We start from the raw sequence: 23,375 nt of genomic DNA, 5'->3' as shown, positions 1-23,375 counted from the left end.
CTGAGCTGGGGGGGGGGGGGGGTTGTTTTAAAGATATTTTTATTTTTTGATAGTATACAGGAAAGTGGGGAGAGAAAGTTAGAGGAAGGCATGCAGCAAAGGCCCACAGGTCGGATGCAGACCTGGGCCCCCTGCACTGCTGCCTTGTGGCATACGTGGTCGCCTGCTCACCCACTGAGCCTCCCCAGTGCCCAATCTGAGCTCTTTGAGGCAAATCTCAGTTTGCAGGGGTTTTACTGTTTTTTTTTTTTTTTAAATCAACTAAATCAATCATATACTCAGACCAAGTATTGCAATCTGAAGTCAAAATATATTTTTTTCTATAACCAACGCTGAGCAATAATGTCATGGAGTGCCATTAGTGCCAATAGTAAAACTGCACCAAGTAACAAAAGAGAGCATGTGATGGAGAGTTATTCACGTGAGTGGTCCCTACAGCTGAGGCTAGACTGGTAGCATTATATTTATAGATTTATGATGCTCCACTTAGTATTATTTTGCTTTTTCTCCTCTTACCTTTATTTTCCACTCACTGAGGGAGAATTCCTCTTCATTTTCACCGAATGGCTTTCTTTGTTGTGATTAGGTTTGTTTAAACCGAATCGTTCACACAGGAGTGAGCGGAGTCAGGTCTCACCGACTGTCACTCCAAATTTTCTACATTGCCACTACTGTATTGTAGAGCTTGTCAGCTGTGATTCCTTCTTGGTCTAAATAATCTTCTAATATAGTTGATTTTTTTTTTTTTTTGTAATACTGGCAAATGTAACTTGGCTGTGAAATGAAGAAACAACGTTGGCGCTCACATGTTCTGTATTAATTCTGGGATCTATTAGTTTGGAATTACAACACTGATTAAACAACCTGGATCAGTCGTATGCTGATGCCCAACCTTTTTCAGCCCTTAAAGTTTCATGTGGATATATTGTAGGGTCTTTACCGTACCTTATTGTGATTTAGTACTATATAAATAAAATTGAATTGAATATATTTACTTCTTTCAAAAGTATTTGTACTCTACCACATCAACTGCTCTACTGTGTAATTTTGGTCTATGAATGTGAGTCATTTTAAGTGCAATGCCCAAATTCATAGTTCCTATATCCTAAGTACAATAATAATCTGTTTTGTATTTAATTTACTCTGCTACATTAATGGAAATCATATCTTTTAGCATACACCATAATGCCTGAGGGTATTTTCCCCTCATAAATTATAGTGTGCGCTAGCCTTCCAAACTACTCTTCTGCATGTGTTGAGCCTTCTTCACTTTCTATTATTGAACAATAAACTGAAGCAAGCTTAATGTACAAATACTGTTCATTCCACTAGGAAATTGCAGTTAACAGAGCACCCATTCAGCAAACACAAACACGGGGGACAGGTGTCCAAGGTCATGCAGCCATATTCCCGGCGCTACCTTTAACAGAAGAACAAAGAGGTACACTGGGATAGGTAGGTTCAAAAAAATCATCTCATACTGTGAACCTGTTCACCCATATGGCAATAAACCTTCATTCATGGAATGCCAAATATCATGTTTCCAGTAATTATACACTCAGAGGTACAGAGTTATTTCATTTAGATCCACACATAAAAAAGGTTACAAGAATTTAACTCGCTCCATTATACAAAACTATAAAAGGCTCCTGCTATAAAACGATTCCTGAGACAGAGCGAGTCTCAGTAAATCCCACAGACTTGGAGTTTTATTTTACTGGACTGATCTCATTTGATCCAGGTGACACAGGTTCAGACGTCCTAGAACCGACAGAGCGGCAGCAGTTTCACACTCCATCTCCTCGACAATCTTGCTTGACCTCCATTAGACACAGTCCAGGAAAGTGACCATTTGTGCTAGAGGAGGAAGAAGAGGAAGGAAATAGTTCAGAAATGTATGACAGGAGGGCAGAATAAGGCAGCGACGCTGCGGGAGTCCTCACCTGGTGTGTCCGCATAGCACAACCACAGACAGAGTGCCGGCCGGGAGAGATTTGAAGAGCGTCTGCAGACGGCGGTCTAGCTTCCTCATCATGGCGTCCATTTGCTGCTCCTACACGTACGAAAGATTGGAGTCATCATTATATGTGCTGTACATCATTAATATTCTGAAAAATCTCATTAAGTGACCCCATGCTGAGACTGGAATATAAAATAAAAGCACTCAGTAACAAGCATTATCTATTTCAACCAATCATACCTTGGATTATGGACAGTGGTGAACAGTAACGAAGTACAAATACTTCGTTACTGTACTTAAGTAGATTTTTCAGGTATCTGTACTTTACTTGAGTATTTATTTTTCTGACAACTTTTTACTTTTACTCCCTACATTTTTACACAAGTATCTGTACTTTTTACATCTTACATTTTCAAAACAAGCTCGTTACTTTAGGTTTAATGCGTCTGAGAAACGTTTGCATTTCCGGTCAGTGCGGGAGCCGGCTTTTGATTGTGAGCGTCTTTTTCTTGGAAATCACAACAACAGGGTGAGTGGGAGGGAACAGACACCCCACACGGTAGAGGGAGAGGCTCCTGCAACGCTCGCTCGGAGACCGGAAAGAGCCTGAGGAAGTTGTGCTTTACATAGAGGCTGCACGTGTGAACGGTGAGGAAAATAAATGACTGAAAACGTAAAGGACAAAAAAAAAGTGTGTGCAGTTTGTCACAGTGTGTCTGCTAGCTAAAAGAACAGCTGCTGTATTTTAAGGGACAGCAAAGAATGAGAAATAACTTCACTCAGATGGAGGAAGATGTAAGAAAGAGGAAGAAACGTCCTCCAAGGAGCTACTTTTACTTTCTTACTTTGAGTAGATTTCAGAGCCTGTACTTTTTTACTTTTACTTGAGTACAGAAGTTGAACCAGTACTTCAACTTTTACCAGAGTAGTTTTTAACACAAGTACTTGTACTTCTACTTAAGTACAGAATGTCAGTACTTTGGCCACCACTGATTATGGAGCTACCCTGTATGCTCATGCCCGAAATCACATGATGCCATCCATCATACTATCACTCCACTCATTACACAGGGCAGCTTATCACACTCACCACGGGGCTTTATGGTTATCAGCAAACCTACAGCAGATCTTAATTTGTAAGATTTTGCTATCTAAGCATCTAAGATCGTTCTTGTCCCAGCACCTTTCCATTTCTCATTCTCTCAGAGACTTTTAAATCCAATTTAAAGTCCAGTGGGGCTGTCACTTGGCCTTTGCTCAGAGTAACCCTGACATACTGTGAGATCAAGGCTGCAGTTTTATCCCAGCAGACTACAGAGAGTTATTTCAATTTCATGGCCTGTTTTTTTTTTTTTTTTGCACCGATGTGCCGTGTGAATTCTGGGATCAGTTTGGTTTTGCACAGAAGAAAAAAAAATTACTAGACAAATCTCAACAAAAACAAACCTGACCACACATTCAGAAAGTGTGCAAAAAGGAACGTGACTGTGGAGATTCATAATTCTTCTAAGACTTGAAAGCTTAATTAGCTCATGTTTTTGCTGATATTTGTGCCTCTTTTAGTCTTCCCTTTCTCCTCTCTTGGTTTGTGGTTTTGAGCGTGATCCTGGAGAACTGAGTCATGACCCAAGATGGTTACAATACTCATGAGAAAACAACAAGGGGACCTTATCGTGTTCATTCCTAGATCAATTTTTTATTATGGACTCGACTAGACTAGCTTTACATGAGCAATCCCTGCCTTGTTGCAGGCTGCAAGTCCATCCTCTGTCTAAAACAAGTTGTTTTAACTCCTTTTCCTTTCAGGCCACACTGTCTTTTCTTTTGATTAGCTGCCCCTCACAAACCGGAAGGTTAGACAGGAAGTGGGTGGGGCTTCTGTGCTCAAATCTAGAACAGTCCATACTAGAATACCTACTCTGAAGCCTCTTTCCCACCAACAGGGTTCCGGTGCCTTAATTTGTACGGTTAGGCGGGTTTTCCACCGCGGAAGCACTCCGTGCTCGGCCGAAAAACAGGTTTAACTCCGGCCCTGCAAACTAGCTGGTCTCGAACCAAGAACGAGTGATGAAAGCGGCAGAAGGGCGTGACTCTGCCATCTCAACATCAAGTTTTCTACCATATTTACATGTGTATTACATGAGAAAAGCGAAGCGATTTTCACGGCTGTGAATCAGGTTGGGCTCTAAGGCTGAACTTGCTGCTTTGTATCGGTTCATATCACAGATAAAAGGACACAAAGTGCGTACTTGTCGTCTTGCTCTAATCATTGTCTGTGTTTACCTCTGTGCTGCACACAGATGCTGCAGTAGTTTGGTTTGGACCGTAAAGTGTATTTGCAGGACAAGAAAGGGGAGCGTGTTCGCCCACGTTTGTGCGCTTAGGCTTACGTGTCCAGACGAGGACCCGCCTACACGTAAAGGAGCAGTTCACAGAAACGCGGTGGAAACGCGGGCCCGTTTTTAAGTGTTTCGCTGGTTCATTGAGAACAGCACGAGCACTGGCACGCGAACTGGCTCCTCGGCGGTGGGAAAGTAGCATTAGTGACATCTTATAGACCAAGGAGCAGAATGAAATGAGTGTTTAAAGCTATCTGAAGCTTGAGTTTGATGTCTCAGGTTGTAACACTAAACTAGCAGGTCTCATTCTATCATAGCACGCCTCTTATGAACATTTAGCATGTTAGCATATAGTAAAGGATCCTGTGGCAGAACATAAGACTGGAATAGACTGAGATCATCAAATACAAAGAAGCAAATTTCCCTGCTATTGCCATATTTTTAAAAAAACATAAACATGTCATATGATTAGTTAAAAAAGAGCATGCCTATATAGATGATAACCAGCTGGAATCAATACAGTCTTCTCTTTACCTCAGCGCTGTTGTGAATGAGGGCTGTCTTCTTATTCTCTGCTGCTATCCATGAAGGCAAGTGGAGCGGTGTCAGGGACGGACAGATGAGGTAGTTCTTCTTCCACAAATCCTCAGAAGAGCTGAGGGCTGCACGTTTGTCCTCTGAACTCTCAAACACTGACAGCCACACACATTAGACTCAGAAGTGTACGCAAACGTCCCACACATCATGTGCAACAAGGGATAAATATAGTTTTAAACTTACCTATGCATGCATGTCCTGTGGATTTCTGAGGTTTGGCAGACAGGATGACTCTCTCCACTGTTCCAAAGTGACCAAATGTCTCTCTGACTGACTCCTCAGACAGTTCAGATTTAAAGGTATTGAGATGCAACCATTTGTACACTTTAGCTGGTGGCAACCCGTTTACTGTTTTGACAGGATTGAGATCTAAGCGTTCAGCATCTGACATATGCCCATTAACCTTTGTGGAAATGTTGACAGACTCAGCCATACTGGGGTTCACTTCAACAGCATAGAGGTGACAGGCATTCAGAGTGTCACCCATCAGTGCTTCAAGAGTCACATCCAGGTCTAGCATTGACTCATCCACTGGTCTCTGTACCTAGAAGATAAAACGTAGTTGGACAACAGTGTACAAAAATGTGGGTGTAATTGCACTGCAAAGGGAATAAATAACAGAAGGAAATAAACAAATAGGAAGAGAGCTACCTTGATGGTCTGCCCCAGCACATTAAGCCCATTCAGAGTTTTTACAGCCAGCACTGCTCCCTCCAGCAGCTCAAACTCAACCTCTGCGTGAACCTGGAGATCAAACATTCAAAAAATATAGGAAAGCACATTTCAGGGAAACAGGGAAGAATTTCACAGCTCTAGTTTTACAGTGAATCAGTGAAACAAATAAAGTGATGCATACCCTGACGCTCGTGTTCAACATCTTGACTTTTCGAACTGCTCCACAGCAACAGAACAGCTGCTTCACTTCTCTATCAGAGAAACCTGTGGGGAACGGCCCAGCAAACACTACACACATGTCCTGAAGTCGTGCACAAACCTGCAGGATTAAATAGACATGCAATAAATTATAAACGCATACGAAAGCCTCCAAAATGATACAAAGCGCTGGATAAATGCCTCACGTTCTGATGGTGCTGCTGCTGGTGAGGGAAGCAACTCTTCAGATGGTTTGACATGGTTGGAAACTGGAGGACGCAGAAGAACGGACACTTTTTCTGATTCCGGAAAGATTCCAGCACCTTGGGGGGGTACAGTTACAGAAGCAAAGGAGAAAGCATTTAGAAAGGTGTTGCTAATATCAAATAACTAATATTGTAAGCTTTGGGGGGGGTTCAGGTTAATCAGATTACACAGAATAGAACAGCTCACTTTTATACCTCTTTGTCTGACTTGCACCACTGGTGACTGGACTGACTGGATGCGACATCAGAATCTTTTCCTAAAAAGGCCGCTGAATGGCCAAGTGCCCGTAGTACGTCAGATAACCTGCACAAGACGGAAGGACAGAGGATCTGTCAACAGCAGGATCAGCGCACGAACGAGGGAATGAACAACTAAATCCATCCCCAGTATTTTGATGCTTTCATTTGTTTCCTCATTTGAGATTTTCAGGGAGGCGTTCAGTCTTATAAATGCCTTCATGGTAACTGCAGCGACTGAGTGGGAAGTCAAAAATCATGAAAATATGAGCCAAACACAAACAAAGACAGAGTAATGAGACCAGGACTGACTCAAAATAGACTGACACTGTGTAAATACCCATTAAGAGAACAGTGTGTGTCAAAGCGGTCGTTCCTGACACGCTTAATGCATCTTAGGAGGTTTACATCATGTTTTAAAATCCACATTTCTTCAAATGCTCAATTTTTAGGTGTGAAATACACTGCCTTAACATGGAGACCAAAAAGACACAGTTCACCCAACTCAGCGTGAACATGAAATGAGCACAGAGTAGAGGGGCACATATCAGGATTTTATAATACCAGACCCATTATAAGAGCCAATCCACACCTGCAAAATATGTGGAAATTAACTACTTGACCTGACCTGCAACACAAATTCTACAATTCCATTTTATACACTTCTCTTCCATCTCACCCACTCCAGCTATCACCTTGAAACTGAATACAGCAGATTGAGTTTATTCAGGCAGGGTTTTCTCCTGTTTCTCTCAGTAAATGACAAGTAGTGCCATTTTTAAGTTATCTGACCTTAAATTATATATAACAGCAGCAGCTGAGCGCAGTGTGCTCAGTGCATGTTAATTTCCTGAGTTACATTCTGCTTACAGGCTACATCGAGTTTGCTATGTTTGCTAATGCAGGCTTCAGCCTTACAGCCTGGCTATGAGAGAACCTGCACCCTCTGCTGTGAGTGGGTTTTAGACAGAGAGATAAGGAAGAAAGGGTGGACGAGTAATCAGAGCCTGGCCTTATGCGTCCCATGCAAACCCATGTTTTGTTTTTCTTTTGAAGCATACCCAAACACACGGGTTATGGATTGACCTGCATACAGAGTACAGAGACTGTTTAACATGTACCTGTGACTGTCTGAGGACTCCTCTTCTTCTGTTACTCCCCACAGCTCTTTCCCGTGAATCTTTAAAACCTGACAGCCAGCACAGAAAATTAGATTAGATTATTGCTGTGTGTGTGTGTGTGTGTGTGTGTGTGTGTGTGTGTGTGTGTGTGTGTGTGTGTGTGTGTATATACCTTTATGATTTCCTACCTGGAGAGGTCCTGTTTTGATGAAGTACTGGGCCAGCTCCAGGGCTGCCAGAGCATCCTCAGTGGGATGATGACCCAACATATCTTCCGTTTGAATTTGCCTCCTGGAATAAAATTGGAAAATTAAGTTATTGATCACAGCTGGTGAGAGAGACTCAGAGAGAAAACAAGAACTCACTTCAGTATGGTCTCGGTCAGAACCTTGAGCTTAAAGCGATGATAAAAATCCCTCTTGTACAGCAGTGACGTGTCAATTACATGCTTGTGGATGAGCTGCAGGGAGGGCACAGGCACAGTGTGGTTTACAACTTCACATTAATGAAAAAACTGATATCTTTCTTTGAAGAGATTTTCTCCAAAATCACAGGATATCAATACTGCTGGAATAAAGGGATAAGCAGAAGCAAATGGATGGATGGAACAAAATCAGTCTGATGTTCTTCTTTACCTGAGTTGAGATGATGATGTTCTAACATTTTTGATACAATAACCAGCTGACATTGCCAATATCCTGCTCACAGTTTTTTTTTTCCCTTTCTTTTTGTGAGCCATGAAATAAAAAAAAACATTTCTCACTGTGGACTATTACACCTAACTCATGTTTTTGTTCAAGTTTATTTATTTTATTTTATTTTAAACCTTTATTTAACCAGGCAGACAGATTAAGAACATGTTCTTATTTACAACTGTGGCCTGGGAAAGGTGAAGCCTCTATTGGACATGTTCAATTAACCTTATGTTTCTTACAGCAGACAGCCAGCACATACAGTCGTGTGAAAAAGTAAGTGCATACTTTTTCAGTTCTAAGGTTTTACTTGTAGGAATATACTAAAAAAACATCTGTTCCCTGCTGGGACCTGCTCAAACCAGCTTATTTTTTACGTCCTGATGCCTAAAATCTTAGTGTGCTTTCTTTTTACCAGTTTATTCTTATGAGTAAATGGTTACAAATGTATGAGCAAATAGCATATTCCCATTGCCTCAGACTCACTCAGTCTTTATTTTAAAGTCTCAGTTGTTTGGTTAAAAGGACACAGGGTGCGCTCCCTCCCCTGCAGGTAGGGCATGAGTCAAGAAGACGTCCAGTGAAGGAGCAGGACATGATAAATTATACAAGGACAGGGTATTTATGTAGCACTTTCCCAGTCAGTCTAACTAACCACTCAAATTGATAAAATTTCACTCCATGGAAAGTATTCACAACAGAACACTTACTAAGAGCTAAACATGTAACCTCCTGAGCTGTATATGGTTTAACTGGAGGGTAAAACCTTTGCTGGGAGGAAGCCAGCAAAGGTTTTACCCTCCAATGAAAATAATGCATGATTCAGCAGAGTCCTGGTTTATAATGTCCTTAATAATTAATGAAAATAAAAGCCAGCAAACTTTTGCAAGCATTAAGCAGATAACCAGACTTTATTAATCAGACTGTGTTGCGGCCTGGCATTGAGAATTAACTCGTTTGTTTCTTTCTTTCAGGCCCGAGGGAATTGAGGTAGGTGTCTAAGCTGCTTTTGTCGCCTACTCAGCACACCACATTCAGACAGCCCATTGGACAGTCTGCTGGTTTAGTTTCTGGGGATAACAGCCAATTTTCAGGGCTTTTCGTGCAGCCAAGATAACAGATATCTAGTTCAAAACTTCCTGTTTATGTGTGCAGACAAATTTTTAAAAAGTTAATAAAGAGCTAAATTATCATCAAACCACAGCTGATAGCTTTGAGATTGCATTTCAGCAAATGCCTTCTATCTTTTTCTCTCCTCGTGGACTGATTGGTCAATACTGCTTGGACTACACGCCGACTAAAACAAATCTTGTCACTGGTCTACAGATTCTGCGTATTCATTCTCAGATGAATACATATACTGACTTTAAAAGCTACAGATACAAGTTTTACAAGAGACATGTGTCTAAATTTTCAATGAAAATATGCCAAGCTTTATATGAGGGTGAGCAGTTTGAAAAAAATCACTCACTTTCAAAGCTATGAGGTCATGGTTGAGAGAATGGCCCACGAGAACTGCATCACGTGGCAAAATCCTAATAAGCACTTCTTGAACATCCTGCAGGGTGGTTGTGATTGGTCGCAACATTGCATGGGTGATTCCAGAGAATCTATCAGGAGATACCAACCAGTGTTGGAAAAAGAAATGTTTTATCAGAAACTAAAATGTAGGACAGAACAATAAATATACACAATATTCCCAAAAGTATTCACTCATCTGCCTTCACACATATGAACTTGAGTGACATCCCATTCTTAATCAAAGAGTTCAATATGATGTCAGCCCACCCTTTGCAGCTATAACAGCTTCAACTCTTCTGGGAAGGCTTTTCACAATGTTTAGGAGTGTTTATGGGAATTTTTGATCATTCTTCCAGATGCACATTTGTAAGACACTGATGTTGGAAGAGAAGGCCTGGCTCACAATCTCCGCTCTAATTCATCACAGAGGTGTTCTATCAGGTTGAGGTCAGGACTCTGTGCAGGCCAGTCAAGTTCTTCCACACCAAACTCTCTCATCCATGTCCTTACGTTTCCTTGCTTTGTGCACTGGTGTGCAGTCATGTTAGAACAGGAAGGGGCCATCCCCAAACTGCTCCCACAAAGTTGGGAGCATGAAATTAATGCTGAAGCATTAAGAGTTTCTTTCACTGGAACTAAGGGGCTGAGCACAACTCCTGATAAACAATTCCACACCATAACCCCCCCCTCCACCAAACTTTACACTTGGCACAATGCAGTCAGACAAGTACTGTTCTCCTGGCAACCGCCAAACCCAGATTCATCCATAGGATTTGCCAGACAGAGATGTTGGATTCATCACTCCAGAGAACACATCTCCACTGCTCTTGAGTCCAGTGGCAGCATGCTTTACACCACTGCATCCGACGCTTTGGATTGCGCTTGGTGATGTAAGGCTTGGATGCAGTTGCTCGGCCAGGGAAACCCATTCCATGAAGCTCTCTATGCACTGTTCTTGAGCTAATCTGAAGGCCACATGAAGTTTGGAGGTCTGTAGCAATTGACTGTAGAAAGTTGGTGACCTCTGTTCACTATGTGGCTCAGCATCTGCTGACCCCGCTCTGAGATTTTACATGGCCTACCACTTCATGGCTGAGTTGCTGTCATTCCCAATCGCTTCCACTTTACTATAATACCACTAACAGCTGACTGTCTAATATTTAGTAGTGAGGAAATTTCAGAACTGGATTTGTTGCACAGGTGGCATCCTATCATGATACCACACTGGAATTGACTGAGCTCCTGAGAGTGACCCTTTCTTTCACTAATGTTTGTAGAAGCAGTCTGCATGCCTAGGTGATTGGTTTATACACCTGTGGCCGTGGAAGTGACTGAAACACCTGAATACAAAGACTTGGATGGGTGAGTGAATGCCAGCCATCCATCCATTCTCTTCCACTTATTCTTTTTCAGGGTCACGGCGGGACTGGGTCCCAGCTGTCCTAGGGTGAGAGGCAGGGTACACCCTGTACAGGTCGCAGGGCTAACAGGCTAGTGACAGACAACCATTCACACCTATGAGCAATTTAGAATCATCAATTAACCTAACCCCACTAACTGCATGTCTTTGGACTGTGGGAGGAAACCGGAGTACCCGGAGAAAACCCACACAAACATGGGGAGAACATGCAAAAGGCCCCAGCCACTGTGGATTCGAACCCAGACCTTCTCGCTGTGAAGGAACAGGGCTAACCACCATGCCACCGTGCTGCCCAGGGTGAGTGAAAACCTTTGGCAATATAGTGTATGTCCATAAGACGCAACATATGACGCTGTCACAGATTCCTGTCCAAATATAATGTGAACCTTAAGGATTTATTCAAATTTAAAACCATAAAGACCGTACTTGGTAAGGTAGTTGAGAATGCGGTTCTGAGGTTTCACCAGCTCATCCATTAAACACTTCCCATCACTGTCCACCAGAGAAACACGAGTTAACTCTTTTCCATCTTCGGTTAGACACTGCAACACAATATAAACATAACGGTGAGCCATTAGCACAGAAGCAGAGTGAATGCAATGACTGAAATATCAAACATTGCAGAAGAAAAGCTACAAATGGATGCTATGGATGTTACTTTTCATTTCACAAAGTGCAACTTGCTGTGGCTGTTACCATAGGTACGGTCAGTGAGATCACAAGCCTGTAACTGTAAGCTTCCTGCTGGGAAACAGTTGGCAAAGAAATGGATATGGTGCTACAGAGGTTTAAAAAAAACGGTCCTTAATCCACAGTTTGGGCAGGACGTGGTTTTCAGAAGTCTGGGGTAGGGCAAATAAACAAGCATATGGTGTAGTGCCACACAGGTTGTTATTTGCACCTCTTGTTAAACTTGGAAAGCATGCCAATGGATACCATCGTGGAAAGTGGGAGCTGACAAAATGTTTTAGCCTCTCACCATTTCACAGTCAATTCCAAAGAGAGGGCTACTGTCAGTCACATAGTCAACGCAGTCTGTGCACACGAATTCCTCGAAGCCTGGCATTCCTGTTTGAAAACAAATGAACCAGGAAGTGAGGAGGTAGAAAATGAGCCCACAACCACACTACAGTGATCCCTCACGTATCACATTGCCTATGCGCCAGAGACCCCCGCGATAAGTGAAAATCCACGAAGTAGTGGCATTATATTTATATATTTTAAGGCTTTATAAACCCTTCCCACACTCCTATAAACTTTTCCCACTCTCTTATAAACACTTTATATGCTCTTAAACACTTTCTACACTCTTAAACCTACGTAATTTTAACAGCATATAAAATTCTATGTGGGTCCAAAATCCCACGATATAGCGAAAACACCAAAATACAAAATTAGATAGATTTAAAAAAATACATTAAAAAAAAAACATACTGTCCACACATTAGACTGCTGCTTCCCCGTTCGTATGCTGAAGCAGCCTTGGGCAACATAGTGAACTTCAAATAGGGCCTGATCCATCAGAGATGAGTGTGTGAGACAGTTTGGGATTCATGTGTGAAAACAGCCATAATTTCATTCATCCCAGTAAGAACATCTGGTTTTTCTTTTTTTGTTAGGATGGCCATGGCAGCAGTAAAAAAAAAAAAAAGAAGTGAGGGAAATAATTATTTGATCCCCAGCTGAATTTGTAAGTTTGCTCACTTACAAACAAATGAACATCTCTAATTTCTATGGTAGTTTCATTTTAATAGAGAGAAACAGAATATCAACAGAAAATCCAGAAAAAAAAAAACATATTTTGCTCCCTAAGCAAAACATGACTTCGCACTTGGTGGAGAAACCCTTGTTGGCAAGCACAGCTGTAAGATATTTCTTGTAGTCGGTCACCAGGTTTGCCCACATCTCAGGGTCGAACTCTCTGAATCCTTTAGGTTTCTTGGCTGCTGCTTGGCAACCTGAAGCTTCAGCTCCCTCTACAGATTTTCTATAGGATTGAGGTCTGAAGACTGGCTAGGCCACTCCATTTTAATGACCTTAATATGCTTCTTCTTTAGCCACTCCTTTGTTGCCTTGGCAGTATGTTTTAGGTCATTGTCATGCTGGAAGACCCATCTTCAGTGTTCTGGCTGAGGGAAGGAGGTTCTCGTCCAAGATTTTACAGTATATGACCCCATCCAGTGGCCCCTCCGTACAGTGAAGTCATCCTGTACCCTTAACAGAAAACACATCTAAAGCATAATGATTCCACCTCCGTGCTTGACAGTGGGGATGGTGTTCTTTGGGTCATACTCAGCATTTCTCTTGCTCCAAGCACGACGGGTCAAGTTGATGCCAAAGAGCTCGATTTTGGTTTCATCTAACTACAGCAATTTCTCCAAAGCCTTCTCTGAATCATTTAGCTGTTCACTCACAAACCTAAGACGGGCCTGTACAAGTGCATTCTTGAGCAGGTGGACCTTACAGGTGCTGCAAGATTTCAATCCATTACAGCGTAGCGTGTTATCAATGGTGCTCTTGGTGACTGTGGTCCCAACTGCCTTCAGATCAGTAACAAGCTCCTGCTGTGTAGTTTTGGGCTGATTCAACACCTTTCTCATAATCATCCTCAACCCATGAGGTAAAATCTTGCATGAAGCTCCAGACCGAGGGTGAATGACGGTCATTTTATCTTCCTTCCATTTTCAAATAATCGCACCAACAGCTGTCACCTTCTCACCAAGCTTTTTGCTGGTGGTCTTGTAGCCCCTTCCAGCCTTGTGCAGGTCTACAATCTTGTCCCTGACATCCTTTGACAGCTCTTTGGTGTTTCCCGTGGTGGTGGAGAGGTTGGAATGGAAGAAACTGATTGTGTGAACAGGTGTGCTTTAACAACTTGAGATCAGGAGTATCTGTGATTGATTTATTGACTGTAATCTGTGCGCCACATGGACACACAGCCAATCTGTGGGAGCCAGAATTCTGGCTGGGCTGTAAGGGATCAAATACTTATTTCATTTAATGACACACAAATCAATTTATAATTTTATGTGGGGTGCGGTTTAGGGCACGGCTGCAGGGGAGAGGTAGGGCAGCTTGGCAGTAATGGTGTGAATGTGTCCTTTTTTACATAGTAGTGGGGAGGAGGAGAGGGAGGAGGCTGCTGAGCAGAGCTGGGGAGGACGCTGGCACGTGTGAGAAATAAGGACAGTGGTGGAAAGCACTCAATGTGTCTGCAGGTGGGGACCAAACTGAGATCTAGTGTCACAGTGGTTTTTCTGGATTTTTGGCTGATATTCTCTCTCTCTCTCTCTCCATTAAAATGAAACTACCATAAAAATTAGAGCCTGTTCATTTCTTTGGAAGAGAGCAAGCCTACAAATTAATCAGGGGATCAAGTAATTATTTCTTCCACTGTATGTCTACATGAAGAGAAAAAGATACCTCTCATAATTTACAATGAATAAATATTTGGGTTTTTTTTTTTTACCAAAATGTAATACTTAATAGGCATAATAGATATTTAAAAACTTCCTCACCCATAACAGGGTACTTGTTATTGATCATCACTTCCTCTGTGAGAACATATGCTGTTAGTCCTCTCCTCTCTGCCCCAAACATGGTGATGATTGGATGATTTTTCATTGCTAAAGCAGTGCACAAAAATACATATACATAGGTACAGAGAGAGCAAAAACGTTGCAAGCAAACACAAAAACACCTGAGAAAATGGTTTTCACTAAATGCTACAATATAATGTGATGAATATTTCTAAGAACACAAAATAATAGGAATAGAAATATCCAGATAAGATATTCATCATTCATCACGTGACTCTCACCTTCGTGCAGTTCCTCCTCTGGTTTAATGACAGACAAACCGTCCTGTTTGGGAACTTTACTACAAAAGATTCCCGATGCTACATCTTCAGATGATGGCGTGAAGGTGACCCTCTAAAAAAGGCAGATCTTTTTTTTTTAAGTGTTATGAATATAATTTTTCTCATACTACTTTACATTCCCGCTGAATACTTACAGTGGTGTAGCTGGTCCTGAGGTGTTGCATACTGAGGTAGTGTTTGTAAAAGTGACTCTGCGTCAGACCCTCCACAATCACAACATTTATGCCTTTAATCTTTCTCTGATGGCGGAGACGGCACCAACTAGCAGAGAGAAGAAAGATATTTTAAAAAGTGTGAGGGCTGTAGTCTGAGACTTGACACACATCAGTCAAGTTTTTCTTCTTATTATTATTATTATCTGAGAACAGGGGCACCGTATAATTGAGATGCTGAGGATTCTTTGATGACAGCTGATGGTGTAGATAACACATTATTACTGCAGCCATTACCTGGGCTTTTTGATGCCTCCTGTTTTCCCGAGAGCAGCATACTGGAGCAGCTCTGTCAGTTCATTCAGAGTGACCGGCTGCTGAAGGCGGGCGGGCAACACCGAGAGCCTCGGCAAGCAAGAGGCCCGTCCACACGGCAGCACCTCATCACCTCTCTGCTCAGTTTTGAATCTCTTAGCCTCCTCCTGAGCTGCGTGCGTGCTGTTTTTTCTTTTCTTTGTTTTGCACGCTGCCACTGACGAGGACTCCATGTTCCAGCTGATTGTATTTACACTGGAAGGTAAACCAAAAACATATTTGAGTTTGATTACAGTCAAGATTCCCTGCTGCTCTTTTGTAAATGTGCAATGTTTGTAGGTTCTTTTCAGATGGTTTTGTATGTGAGGGCAGAGCAATGCAGCCCTGCTCTGCAGAACTGGAGATCAAACCTCAGTGTACATTCAGTCAAACATTGAGAAAGACTATGCTATATTTACAGCACTTTACCCAGTGTTGTGGTACTGAAACAAGTAAAGCTTAAACACCTACACTAAAAAGAGCGCAATCCTCAGCTCAATTTAACAAACTAAAGCACTCCTAGTAGGTATGTTACAATCACTGCATGATAGCCTAGCAGCCTGTTTGTAGGTTAATACGCTGAAGCGGTCTGCCAAAAACGGGGTTTCTGATCAAACAAAGGTGTGTATTTTCTGTGATTTTTTTGCTATAATGTAGGGGGACTCCCCCGTGGACAGCCTCTTTTTCGATTTTTTTCATTCTGTCAAGTTTTTCGTCTTGAACGGTTGTTTTTCAAAAACCTCGCCGAAGTTAACAAAACACTAATGGACATCGATTTAAAGTATATGGACGTGTAATTTTATGTTTCAACTTAAATCTGTTAAAGTTTCATCAGGTTTTCTTGATCAGAAAGAAAAAACTACTTTCTTGATCTAAACTACTTTCTTGATCAGAAAGTAGTTTAATAACATATGGAAAATGTCCTTTTGGACAGGGAAAACAGATGGTTTGAAAGAGGAGTGAAAGAAGCCATCTATGTCCACTGTGAACAACCATCATTGAACAGAGGAGGTGGATTACGTCACCAACTTTCCCCCGCTTACAGTGCTGTCCTGAGCTCCCTTCCCAGACGTCTCAACCCCCATTCACACCTTTGTTCCAGTGACCTCAATAGGCCACAGGAAACAATGGAGCGGAGTCCTAAGTTGGTTTCAACTGAAACCACTGATTAAATATGACCCACGCCCCCTTCACACCTGGGCACATGTGTTCAAGCACATGATCAATAGAGGGTCATAACCACCTCCAGGGGACTACGCCCTCAGGGGTTTAAATACCTGGGTCTCTCCACTATTTGGTTGAGAACTGAAGAAGCCTTTCGGATGAGAGGTGAAACGTCTTCAAGAAACAAAAAGAAGTCCAGTCGCCTTTTTCAAGCTCCAGAGAGTCCTTTGTCAAAGCAACCTTCCATGGCAGCCAACAACAACAAATGAAAAAAAAGTTTAGACAAAATTAAACTATTCTGTTTGTTATACCTCTTATTTTTCTGTTTGCCATACATCTGTCTCTATTTGCTGAAAATTTCATTCAAATATTGATTATAAGTCAGAGGAAAAAATGCTAACTTTTCTGCGAGTAATGAAGTTTGAGATCACAGTTTTGATTATACATCAATGTATGATATATCATCACATGCTAACGGAGTAGTTAATCGGGTGTAACTTCATTATTATGTGTGCTGTTAGTGTGGTTTTGTTATCAAATGTAATTTTTTTCCATGCTCTTTCTATCTGCATGGGTTTCATATGTAACTGGAAATAATGAAAATTTTTGTAAAATACCTACTCCCAGATGTTGCTTCACTGGACGACCTTCTTCTTCTCTCTCTGGTTAGTTTATGGTTCATATTAGAGTAATAGTTACACAGGAAACCCCAAGCTAGCTGAATTTTTTAGTATATATTTATACTTTTACACTATTTTAAAGTCCAGTATGCACATGAGAACTGTAATAAGCGTAAAAATGTATAAATACCATGTTATGGGTCCAGTTGGGTCCAAAATGATGTGTTCCACCACTGCCCGTAGTTAGTAACACATGGCTAAAGCACGCGTTATTAGTTTTGGCACGCAAGAGCAAACAAAACAAAAAGACACTAACAGTACTTCCGGTCTGTAACTTTAAAAATAAAACACGAGTAGCCGGGGTTATGTGCATGTAACTAAAATTGAACGCGGTGAGAGTTAACAGGTCTTTTATTTTGAAAGGAAGTCGTTAAACCGCAACAGCAGCTCGACTACTTTTGTCTTTGCAGTGGAGTCCGCTGACTTGCAGGCTTAAATAATCGAGCTCGGAACTAAAGATGCCGTTTTGAAAGCTACAGCGGGAATTCGCTGTTTTCCATTTAACGCTGGAGAAAAAACAATCCTGTGATAGTTCACGGTTTCTCCTATGAAGACAGTAGCAAAAATCTCACCGTGGCAACATTAAATAGCAGCTATGTCCACAAAGAAACTGGCTAAGTAAGTAAATTTATCCTGTTTGCTGGCTAACCCGCTAACACAAACAAACCGGACAATGAAACGTGCCGTAAAAACGGCGAATATTTAAATTTTTGCAGGTTAGAAGTTAAAATTTTCAGTTTTGTTTTACGTAAATGTTACAAATGCATCTTCACGAACACAGTGGCCAGTTAAAAGTGTAGTTTTAGTTCGTTGTAGCAGCCTGTACATACAAGGTTGGGCCATGTTGCTTTACACGCACTCTTCTCTGCCATCCTTCACAGGGAATTAGGATTATTGAGACAGCGGAGTAAATCCTCTGTCTCAAAAAAATCTGTGGTATCAAGTGAGTATGTCATGTTCAGATCTGATTTGTTTGACAGCTTATTTTTACATTGGAGCATGGCTGTGAAAACTGTCTGTTTATTTCAGATCAAGTATTTTCATATCTGATTGTGATTGACTTTGAGTCCACTTGTTGGAGAGAGAAAAATAACTACAGCCAAGAAATTAGTAAGTAACACAGATTTTACAGTACCATTCACGTTTCCCGATCCTTTGTTGCCCCTATTGTGCTAACATTGGTCCATCTTCTCTTTTCGTCCCTCCCTGTAGTCGAGTTTCCTGCCGTTCTGCTGAGCACGTCCACAGGGGAGGTGGAGTCTGAGTTTCACGCTTATGTTCAGCCTCAGGAGCACCCCATCCTGTCTGAGTTCTGCACTGAACTGACTGGGATTACACAGGTGTCTGCAGCATATATCTTTAAAGCTACCAACATGCGCTGCCTTACATTACAACTGATTTTATTTCTCTCTCACACAGACGCAAGTTGAAGCAGGGATCCCACTTCAGATCTGTCTCTCACGGTTCAGCCGCTGGCTGCAAAACCTTCAATTTGAAATGGGAATGGTCTTTGCCAAGAAAGACCAGAGATGTTCTGCACCTTCTCAAAAACTATGTACTTTCCTCACATGGTCAGGTACAAGTTCTTTGTAGTTGTCTATATCTGTGTAAACTCAGCATTGCCATAACTTGGTTCTGGTAAACCACCATGGTCTCAATGAAGGAGATCTTTTTTTGTGTGTATGTATGTGGGAGGAAAAAAATTATACAAAGCATCAGGCATAATTCTTTTTATTTTCAAATCAACTACAGAGGTGCATTAAGTCTGCCTCACTCAATGCAGTTATTGAAACTCTTGAGCTATTAAATGGTATAAAACGAGTGAAAACGCACTTAATTCAGTGTTCCTCCATCTGTGCTGCATATCAGACTGGGATCTTGGAGTTTGTCTGCAGTATGAGTGTAAACGCAAACAGCTTCATAAACCTGATGTTCTCAACAGCTGGATAGACCTGAGAAGCACATACAGGGTAAGCGTCACTTTTGACTTCTGTGGTTTTTCAGGCTTCTTTGCTTATTGTATGTTTTATTAAAGCATAAAAAATTTAAAATAGTGTAAATTTTAAGGTAGCAGCGAAAAGAGTATCATACAGATTTAAGTGAGCATGACTTCAAAAGCCAAAATATATTGAAATTGCAGTGATGTGAAACTAGGTAAACATAGTAAATGGAGCAAATATTTTCTTTTAAGATGGTTTAAACATACAAACTATTTGGGTTTTATACTTTATAAACGACTGGAATTGATCTGATTCACTCTAATCACATCTCTGCTCATGTTGTGTCTCTAACTTTTTTTTGTGTGTGTGTATTTCCAGCTTTTTTACAACAGGAAACCCAAAGGCCTGAACGGGGCACTTCAGGATCTTGGAATACAGTTTTCGGGCAGGGAACATTCAGGTATATAATCAATAAGTCTAGATAATTCTATATTACACAGCATCCTGAACCTAAACCCCTCTGTTTTCTCCCTTTAGGTTTAGATGATGCCCGAAACACAGCTCAGCTGGCAGCAAGAATGATGAGGGATGGGTGTATAATGAAGATTACTAGGAGCCTGGAGCGGGTGAGTGGCCGTCCAGTAGTGCCCTTAATGAACACCAACTCCGGAAAGCTGAGCATCCCTCCTCAACTTCCAAATTTAAAAGCTCTATGAACATAGTGAGATGAAGGATGAAGCTTGCTCTGTGTAAAAACATTTTCATTGTAGACATTTCTAAATGTTTTGATTTAGATTTTTTTTTTTTTTAATAAAAGTTATATCTGCTTTTAAGTTTGATGTATTTTTTGTGTTAAGAGAGAAGACAGCATTATAACTAAGTATGTAACTCAAAGGAACTGTTGCCAGAATTAATTTCATAGCACGATTTAAATATGGGTTTCATCTTTTGAGTTACTGATTTAATATCTGGTCTTCTTCCTGTAGACCCCAGTCATGGTCAAACCAGTGTTTGAAAACATTACTGGTCCTGCAGACAAGAAGAAAGAAAAACCCAACAGTATTAAAAAGGAAAGCACACTCACCACTAGCAAACCCTCATCATTTAAAATTCCTCTCAAAGTTTGTCAAAAGCTACCACGCCCAGAGGAAATTGCTCGAAACACCAATGCAAAGGAAAAACCAAGCTCGATTCATGAATCTGCTCAAATCTGTCAAAGCCTGATCTCACCAAAGACGCTTCTGAACGGTGCAGCAGCGCAGCTACTGGGGCATGGCAGGAGATCAGTCACAGCAGAGGCTGCCCCTAGCCTTTCCTCCTCAGTTATGACAAACTGTGTTTCTCCGCAGAATAACAATAACAGTCTTGTTCTGTGTCCCACTACCGTGAGCTGCTTTTCAATTCTACCTCCACCAAACTGGGCCTCAAGGACAGAAGCAATGTTAGGATGCACGGAGAAAGAGGAGGGTGCAGAACTGGTAGCGGAAACAGAGGAGAGGTGTGGCTCATATGATGATGTGGTGTTGGAGGGTGATGAAGCTATTAATGAAGCAGACAATGGATGTGATACAGGATACATACCTGATTTTAATAGTGGATGTTGTGAGAGGGAACAGCACCATTCAGCAGGAAATCAGCTCACATTCAGTGAGATGAGAGAATCAGGAGGAAAGGGCTCTAAAGTGCAAAAGATTACCACAGATTCTTCTGTGACCAGTCAAGTTAAAAAATCTCATGTTTATGTCTCCAATCACACAACAGAAATGATGTCCTCAGAGTCAGATGCTTATTTTGCTGTGCCTAAAACTGTTAACTTTGGTAAATCAAATCAGTGCAAAACAGGACTTAGAACCTCGCTACAACTTCAAGAAACATCTTATGGTCACAATAAAAGCTGTTCAATTAGGCCTAAGCCTTTTGTCCCAGAAAAGATCTTCACTCCTAATACATCCTTTGTCAGGTCAAAATCTGTCAACGCACAAATCTCAAATCACAAAGAGACTCTGAGGTCCTCCTTTACCATCTACACCGAGACAACAAAACAAGCCACAGCTCCCTCACATCCTTCCTCCCGTGGCTCTCTGCACGCCTCTAAAGGTGTCCTCTCCTCTTTGTCAACCAACACACTCTCCTGTGCCGACCGTTCCACCATTTCCATGAGAGGAGCGCAGAAGATCACTTCCCCACTGTGCGCGTGTGGCCGTCGTGCAAAGCGACAGGTCGTGTCAAATGGCGGTCCAAACCACGGTCGAGGGTTTTATTGCTGCCCAGTGCGCCGCTCAGGCAGCAGGGGCAGGATGGAGAAAGGGTGCGAGTTTTTTAAGTGGGAGTCGGCCGTGATGAAGAGCAGTTCAGCTGCCGCTCCTGCTGTCGGATCCTCTGTTTCACTCTGTCAGATCAACTCCACTCTATCCCATCATCCACCCCACAGGTCATTGCTAAGAAAAAGCTATTAATATCCTCCATTTGCTCCATCATGCATTAGTGTTATTGGCATTATGACATTTTCAGGGTGAAGTATATATGTGGCACATACAAATTAAAGCCTTTATTTAACTGACATTCTAAATTCTGAAATTATTGATTCACTAATTGTCATCTATCAAATTTATAACCAATTAAATTGCTTTATCTGTCTCAAGTCACTATAAATCCATCTATTTTCTTCCGCTTATCCGGGGCTGGGTCACGGGAGCAGCAGCGTAAACAGAGAAGCCCAGACCTTCCTCTCCCCAGCCACTTCCTCCATCTTATCCAGGGGAACACCGAGGCGTTCCTCCAGGTAAGATATAATCTCTCCAGTGGCTCATGGGTCTGCCCCCGGGCCTTCTCCCGGATCGCCTCACCAAGGAGACATTCCAGTCAGATGCCCGAACCACCTCAACTGGCTCCTTTCGATGTGGCGTAGCAGCTCTTCTCTGAGCCCCTCTTGAATGACTGCACTCCTCACCCTATCACAAAGGGAGTGGCCATCCACCCTTCAAAGGATGCTCATTGCTGCTTGTATCTGCGATCTCTTTCTTTCAGTCACTACCCAAAGCTCGTAGCCATAGGTGAGGGCAGGGATGTAGACTTGACCGGTAAATAGACAGCTTCACTTTTATGTTCAGCTCTCTCGTCACCACTACTGACTGGTACAGGGTCTGCATTACTGCAGCCCCAATCTGTTTGTCAGTCTCCCGTTCTCCTCTCCCATCACTTGGGAACAAGACTCCGAAATACTTAAACTCCTCCATTTGGGGCAGCAACTCATCCCTGACTCAGAATGAGCACTCCACCCTTTTCCAGCTGAGGACCATGGCCTCAGACTTAGAGGTGTTAATTCTCATACCTACCAGTTCACATTTGGCTGCAAACCGCTGCAGTGCAAGCTGGAGGCATCACCTGATGAAGCCAACAGGACTGCATCATCTGCAGAAAGCAGAGATGAGATTCTGAGGCCACCAAAGTGGAAGCCATCTGCCCCTTAGCTACGCCTAGAAGTTCTGTCCATAAAATTATGAACAGGATTTATTCCGACTCTCACTGTAAATTAACTCATTAAATTAAGTATTTTTGCTGTCATAAGACTAAATGCTTTCATTACTGTATTGATCTCCAACAATGGCCACTCAAAAGAGCAATTATTTTGTTTTGTGTATATATTAAATATACTTTTAAATGTGATTAATTAAAATATTTAATAATAATAAAGATAGTGGTATTTGTCTTAACTTTATTCATTTTTGCATTTTGGTTTGAGCTAGCGGTGTTGCACTGTACCAGTACTGACAGTAACCATGATGTTTAACAGTGATATGGGAAAAAATTGGGTAATTGTTCTTTTGTGTTCTTAGAGACTCATCACCTCCCTGCATTTGGACAAACTACATGACAAAGTTTATTGTGAATTGGGGCAAGGGTGGCAGTGTAACACCTTCATTAGAAACTCACTGGTTTCAAAACACAGATCCAGCATTTTGAAACATAGTATGACCAACATTTACAAAACAGATTTTTTTTTTAATTCATTATGATCTAAAGTGAGTGACTGAGCCCATAAACTCAGCAGGAAAGTATTTACATAGGTCGTGTCAACGAGGCATTTTCTTATAGACTATCGCCATCTGGTGGCTTTTATATAGAGTGCAGGTTTTTAGGTACTTTCACATTGGCTTCACCCACATTTTATACAGTCTA

General features: G+C 41.8%; 2 protein-coding genes across 5 annotated transcripts; one reads left to right on the top strand and one right to left on the bottom strand.

Annotated features, from left to right (window-relative positions):
* Positions 1–388: 388 nt before the first annotated feature.
* On the bottom strand, positions 389–18,475 carry rexo5 (RNA exonuclease 5). 4 transcript variants are annotated; one of them, XM_030743789.1, is made up of 20 exons: positions 18,392–18,455; positions 16,690–16,816; positions 15,356–15,628; positions 15,041–15,167; positions 14,847–14,958; positions 14,545–14,652; positions 12,006–12,094; positions 11,453–11,568; positions 9,557–9,695; positions 7,759–7,853; positions 7,582–7,684; positions 7,394–7,461; positions 6,231–6,339; positions 5,976–6,092; positions 5,753–5,890; positions 5,548–5,640; positions 5,080–5,440; positions 4,834–4,991; positions 1,944–2,053; positions 389–1,857 (listed from the first exon to the last, which is right to left on the bottom strand). In XM_030743789.1, the coding sequence occupies exons 3-20, from the start codon at positions 15,604–15,606 to the stop codon at positions 1,788–1,790; spliced, it is 2,364 nt and encodes a 787-aa protein (XP_030599649.1). In that variant the 5' UTR covers positions 15,607–15,628; positions 16,690–16,816; positions 18,392–18,455; the 3' UTR covers positions 389–1,787. The 4 variants fall into 4 exon arrangements, with proteins under 4 accessions (XP_030599649.1, XP_030599641.1, XP_030599656.1 ...); XM_030743781.1 differs by lacking the exon at positions 18,392–18,455 and adding an exon at positions 17,387–17,492; XM_030743796.1 differs by lacking the exon at positions 16,690–16,816 and having other exon boundaries at positions 18,392–18,475.
* eri2 (ERI1 exoribonuclease family member 2) lies at positions 17,652–22,810 on the top strand. Its single transcript, XM_030743809.1, has 9 exons — positions 17,652–17,874; positions 18,138–18,199; positions 18,286–18,366; positions 18,469–18,596; positions 18,676–18,832; positions 19,126–19,226; positions 19,575–19,656; positions 19,734–19,822; positions 20,183–22,810. The coding sequence occupies exons 1-9, from the start codon at positions 17,852–17,854 to the stop codon at positions 21,650–21,652; spliced, it is 2,193 nt and encodes a 730-aa protein (XP_030599669.1). The 5' UTR covers positions 17,652–17,851; the 3' UTR covers positions 21,653–22,810.
* The last annotated feature ends 565 nt before the right edge of the window (positions 22,811–23,375 follow it).

This window comes from Archocentrus centrarchus, chromosome 1 (assembly GCF_007364275.1).
Source record: "Archocentrus centrarchus isolate MPI-CPG fArcCen1 chromosome 1, fArcCen1, whole genome shotgun sequence".
NCBI classification, from domain to species: Eukaryota; Metazoa; Chordata; class Actinopteri; order Cichliformes; family Cichlidae; genus Archocentrus; species Archocentrus centrarchus.
Note: the sequence above shows the minus strand (reverse complement) of the source record. Positions and strands in the feature narration are given on the sequence as shown.

What these genes read in the sequence shown, in the direction of transcription:
- rexo5 (XM_030743796.1), bottom strand. Translation starts at nt 15,606, where the DNA reads ATGGAGTCCTCGTCAGTGGCAGCGTGCAAAACAAAGAAAAGAAAAAAC. An exon ending in GGAGGCATCAAAAAGCCCAG is followed by an intron (nt 15,168 to 15,355) that starts GTAATGGCTGCA and finishes TCTCTCTGCTAG; the next exon opens with TTGGTGCCGTCTCCGCCATC. An exon ending in ATTCTCAACTACCTTACCAA is followed by an intron (nt 9,696 to 11,452) that starts GTACGGTCTTTA and finishes ATCTCCTGATAG; the next exon opens with ATTCTCTGGAATCACCCATG.
- eri2 (XM_030743809.1), top strand. Translation starts at nt 17,852, where the DNA reads ATGTCCACAAAGAAACTGGCTAA. An exon ending in TCCACAAAGAAACTGGCTAA is followed by an intron (nt 17,875 to 18,137) that starts GTAAGTAAATTT and finishes CATCCTTCACAG; the next exon opens with GGAATTAGGATTATTGAGAC. An exon ending in TACTTTCCTCACATGGTCAG is followed by an intron (nt 18,833 to 19,125) that starts GTACAAGTTCTT and finishes GCTGCATATCAG; the next exon opens with ACTGGGATCTTGGAGTTTGT.